At 59.9% G+C, this 5,258-nt stretch overlaps 1 protein-coding gene across 2 annotated transcripts in view; it reads left to right on the top strand.

Annotated features, from left to right (window-relative positions):
* The first annotated feature begins 295 nt into the window (after positions 1-295).
* Positions 296-5,258, top strand: part of WISP1 (WNT1 inducible signaling pathway protein 1) — a 23,404-nt gene continuing 18,441 nt past the window's right edge. The window contains exon 1 of one of the 2 annotated variants that reach the window (XM_004679581.2): positions 296-415. In XM_004679581.2, the coding sequence (XP_004679638.1) occupies positions 350-415 (66 nt within the window). In that variant the 5' untranslated portion in view covers positions 296-349. The remainder of the gene's footprint in view (positions 416-5,258) is intronic. The other variant, XM_004679580.2, reaches the window with a different exon arrangement.

The following is a 5,258-nucleotide window of genomic DNA, read 5'->3' as shown; positions in this document are numbered from 1 at the left end:
TGGTCTGCCTGGGGTGACCCAGCTCGGGCACTCACCACTAGCGCCCCGTGAAACCCAGCCCTGTAACTTTCCCTTTAAGAGCTGTCAGAGCCAGGAAGGCCGGCCAAGCTGGGCTGGAGGTGGGGACAGAGGGAAGAAAGAAAAAAAGAGAGGCAGGAAAAGTTTTTTCAGAGGAAAATGCAGGGTTTGTCCTTACCCTGACGTCAGCTCTTGCTTTCATAACCCCCCGGGGCTGCTGGAAGTGGCATAGCCGGTGTTCCTGATGGGCAGGCCAGACTGGACCCAGCTCCCCCGAGGTGTCCGGCTCCTCTGGGCTGCGCGGTGAATGCTGTGCTACTAACAATCAGGCATGTGGTGGTTCCTGCCCTGGACGCTGGCAGCTGTGACAGCAGCCGCAGGCGGCACACGGGCCTCGGTGAGTCTTGCCTGGAGGGGCTCACAGCGGCCCTCGCTTTCCCGCTGGGTCCTGCTGCACGGGGGCAGGGTGAGGGCTGAGCGTGGAGAGGAAGGAAGGTGCCCACTTGAGGGCTGGGTCGGACACAGGGCCAGTCCTGGCCGGGAGACAAGCCGGGGCTGCGTCTATGGAGACCAAGCAAACGGCTGTCCACGCCCCATGTCCCTACCTGGACCCCACCTGGACACTTCCCCTGCCTGAATGCAGCGGGCAGGGGCAGGAGGCAGGGCCAGGTCAGGGGGCCTGGACTCCCGACACAGCTCTGCCCAGACAGGCTGTGTGACTGTGGGCCGCCACTCACCCTCTCTGATCCACATAGGGCGAGAACGCTTTTAGGCAACTTCCAGCATCTCCAAGTGTCGGCGCGACCCCAAGGAGTGGCGATGGAAAATGCCAAGAGAAGGTGGCAGAAAGACGCCAGCTTTCAGTAGAAGCCCTCCTGAGAGCACTTGGGGTGATTCTCACCCCAGCTGCGGCCACCGTGGGCTTCCACGGGCTTCTGCAGCTCTGAGGCATATGTTTAGACCCAGCGTGGGAAGCCTGCTGTTTTCTGGGGGCGAGGGGTGCACGGCCCCTCTTTCCCACCCCACCCAGGCACCACCAGGGGATGGGCGTAGGGTTGCTTCTCCACGGGACCAGGGTGGAGACATGTAGCAGCAAAGCCGGCCCGAGGAGGCAGACACCGGCCGGCTCCGGGGGTTTAGCCGGGAGGACCGGCAAGGTCTCCCAGCCCGGGAGGAAGATGGCCAGGGGGCTTTGTGTCCTGACCCTCCACAGCTTCCTTCAGGGCGCGCAGCACTCTCCTGCTGAGGCCCTGGAGGCTTGGCCTCAAACAGTCTAGTGCCAGCTGCAAACAGCCCTGAGGCCGAGAGCCGGCTGCCAGCTGGGCTGGGGAGGGCTTCCCCGCAGAGCCAAGAACCTGCCCGGCCCTGGCCACCCCACGAAACGAAATGCCAGCTCCAATTTATCAGTGAAAGAAGTGGAGACTTAGAAGAAGCAAGGGGCTTGCTCAGGGCCCCAAGGCAGTAAGTGGCCAGATCCTTCTTTTCTAGCATGTTCCAGGTTTAGGTGAAACCCAGCATCGCTGGGAGCCAAATCAGCCCCGAGGCAGGGCTGCTGGGGCTGGGAGCCCCGGCCTGCGAGGAGAAGAGGTGAGGGCTAGGCAGGGAGGTCCAAGCAGGAGAGGGGCCTGGGCGGGGCCCAGTGGGGGGGGGGCTGTTTGCTCCCCTGAACAGCCAGTGCTGGCCGAGCAGGGGACAGGACCCTGGGCTTGGTGGGGGCCGAGTGGCCCAGGAGCCCAGAGTTCAGACAGTCCCAGAAGGCGGGGTGGTTGGGGGTGGGGCGGTCTGTCCCTTTGAGGACCCCCTGCCTGGGGCCGTCTTTGGGCCCCCACGCGTCCCCTCACAATTGCCTCTGATGCAAGCACTCTCGGGACACCCTGTGAGGGCCCCCGACACATGGCAGCAGTGCTTTCCTGGAGGGCCAAACCCCGTATGTGGGAGCCTTCCGCAGACTAATATGTGAAGCGAGCCAGGCCGAGAGGGTCCCAGCGGGGCTTCAATGGAAAAAATGATCGTAGATGCTCATATGGAAGAAACGGTTGCCAAGAAAAGCGTCTCAGAAGCGAGCGAGGGGAACGCGCCCAGCAGATGTGAGCGCGTGAGCGGAAGGCCCGTAGCTGAGGGAGGAAGATGCCAAGCCAGGAGGGGACTGGAAGCGTGGGCCAGTGTGTCCGGCGTTTAGCACGTGAAGGAGAGATGGCAAGCCTCGTTCCTCTCCTCCCCGCGCCGAGCAGCGACTGTGGCCAGGAGAAGGGGCGGCCCTCCGATAACGCCAGACTGTGTCAGAGGCCCCCAACAGACACGCGAGCATGTTTGAAGCCCCTCCGGCCACTCTCATCCAACCCGATTAAGTCGCTGTAGTTATCCCTCTTTGTAGCTGCAAAAGGCAAGTTCAGAGAGGGTAAGTCATTTGCCCGAGGTCACACAGCTCCTGGCAATCTGTGAGGCTGAGTTTGGGTCTAGGGCCAGCTCTTTGCAGTACGGCCCCTGCCTCCTTGGCGTGCACCCACTAATCCAGAAATGAGAACAAACCCCCACACCCTGCCCCAGCCCCAGGTCCCACCCCTCCGCGCGTACAGGCCAGTGAGGAGGGGGAAATGTGGCAAGGAGAGGTGACCGGGTGGTGTCCGGAGAGACAGGCAGGTGCAGGTGCAGCCTCTGACGTTGCGCGTTGGGGGACGCTTCCTTGTTGGCTGACCAGCTCAGGTCCACCAGGCTCCGGAAAGGGGGCGCTCTGGGGGGAGGCTCGCAGCGTCTGGTTAAGTCACCCTGTTCATTAGCTCCTCAGCACACACACAGGTGTGCACAGGTGAACCTCAAATACTCTACGGGGCATGCGCACTGGTGTGTGGGCGAGGCTGAGATGTGGGTGGCACTGAGTGTGAACCCCCGTGGTGTGTAAGTGCTTGAGGATGTGGGTGCCGGGTAATTTCACCTGCTTTTTATGACTTTTTAAGGTGGCCCCTACAACATTTGAAGTCCAAATATGGTTCATCTGTTTTTCTGGAGCGTGTAGACCTGGAAAGACACAGATGTACTTGGAGGGGCTAAGGGGGCGGGGAAATACTGAGATTTCTAATCCTGGCTCCTGATGGTGGCAGTGATGGAGGTGATGGTGGTGGTGATGATGGAGGTGATGATGATGGGGTTGATGGTGGTTGTGATGATGATGGAGGTGATGACGGTGGTGATGATGATCATGATAATGATGGAGGCAATGATGGTGATGATGATCATAATGATGGAAGTGATGATGATGGAGTTGATGGTGGCAGTGATGGAGGTGATGGTGGTGGTGATGATGGAGGTGATGATGATGGGGGTGATGACGGTGGTGATGACGATCATGATAATGATGGAGGCAATGATGGTGGTGATGACAGAGGTTATGATGGAGGTGATGGTGGTGGTGATGGAGGTGTTAACAGTGGAGGTGCTGATGGCAGTGATGCTGTTTGTAGATGAAACTTATGTCCTACAGCCCTGAGCTGGATCCCTTGACCTGAGTGGCCTTGTGGCCCGTCCACCTTGTTCTCTGGACGCTCCCAGCCTGCTGCAGGCTCAGCACCTTCTTATTTCTAGAGATGTGGGTTAGAGAGTGGACTCTGTCTCCGCCCTCGGGGTTGGTTCACATGTTGGGGACAAACTTTTGCACTGGCAGAGAGGTGCATGCAGAGGGACTGAGAGGAGAATTCAGGGGACTGTGGGAAGAAGATAGCCACTCTGATCCCCGAGCTTGAACCCTGGAGCGGCCCCGGGCACCTGCACGTTACGATCCTTACACGCATGTAGAGTCGAACACCACTGAAATAGACACTGTCACCTTTCCTCCAGGCCCAACACTGTCAGCAGGCCAGCTCCCCTCCCCCCCCCTTCCTCCTCTGAGAAGGCTGGCCAGATGCAGAAGTGGCCTCTTTGTGCTGTGCTTTTACCCGCTGCGCCACCAGGAAGGACCCGGGCTTCCCATTTTTTAAAGTTTGTTAAAAAAAAAAAGGATCTGGGCCTCTGAAACATGCATCATGGACATTCCAGGGGGTGTGGCACAGCCCACACACCACCCTATCTGGAGACAGGTCCAGACCTGGATTTGCTAGGCTGTGGGGAGGTGGGAGCAGGGAGAGGGCGGGGATGAGATCCCAGGCCCCTGGGGGAGAGGCCCCAGAATCCCTGAGCCTGGAGTTCCAGGCAGCTCCAGGGTTGGCTGGGGCAGGGAGAGAGAGGCAGTCTGAGGCCGAGGGGTGTCCTGGGGGCAGGACAGCTGGGGCCAGGACAGGTGTCTCGCCTCGTGAGACTTCAGGCCACTTGAACTCCGGTGTGCATTTTCAGCCTTGACCTGGAGACCCTGACTGGCCCTTGGGCCACAGCCTAGGCCCTGCTCCATCCCTCAAGGGGTAGGGGAATTCTTCCCAGGGCATAAAAGGGGGTGGGGGCGAGCTCTGGGAAGTCCCTCTAGTCGTGCTTCCTCCATTCAAGGCGTCCCAGAAGATTCTCTGGCCATGGGCCCTGGCCTGCCATCGCCATGTCCCTGAGCCTGAGTGTGGCAGAGCCGGGCTGGCCATTCCTCGCCACTGCCCTGTGCGTGCTGACTGGACCTGCGACCTCTGCTGCTCTCCTTCGGGCCCTGCTCGCCCAGGCTTTGTGCACAGTGTAGACGCCTCCTCCTCCTCCAGGAAGCTGCCCGCTCCGCCCCTACCTCTTTCTTCTCCCTTTGATCCCTGGTCCTTAGATTCTGCTGCGACACCCTCCCTCTGGGTGGTGCCAGAAGAGACCGGTGGGTTCTAATCCCAGCTCTGCCTTGGCCTGGGGTCTTCCGGCAAATGCCAGCCACCCCCACCCCGTGGGGATGTGAACAGCAGCCTGCGTGTCAAATGTGCAGATCTCCAGGCTGGCTGCCCCCAGCCAGAGAGCACTCCCCAAGGCTCAGGGCTGTCCCTCCACCACAGCAAATACTTCCTTTCTATAAACATGCCAGGGTAAATAATCTAGGCCTGTGGGACTCCGCAGAATACCTTTTTTTTTTTTACAAACTTTAAAAAATGGGAAGACCGGGCCCTCCCTGGTGGCGCAGCGGGTTAAAGCGCAGCACAAAGAGGCTTAGGCCACTTTCACATGAGTTCGATCCCCGCCTGCCCTGGAGGAAATCCACATGGCGCGGCAGACCTCTCCTGACCCGCCCGCTGCTCCCCTCAGCAGTGGATTTCATCGATCTGCCTGTTCTGCTCCCCGCTCTGTCTCTGGTGAAT

The sequence above is a fragment of the Condylura cristata genome, unplaced genomic scaffold, assembly GCF_000260355.1.
Source record: "Condylura cristata isolate star-nosed mole 26May11 unplaced genomic scaffold, ConCri1.0 scaffold00009, whole genome shotgun sequence".
In the NCBI taxonomy this organism is placed as follows: domain Eukaryota; kingdom Metazoa; phylum Chordata; class Mammalia; order Eulipotyphla; family Talpidae; genus Condylura; species Condylura cristata.
This window is presented reverse-complemented; position numbering and strand designations above follow the sequence as displayed.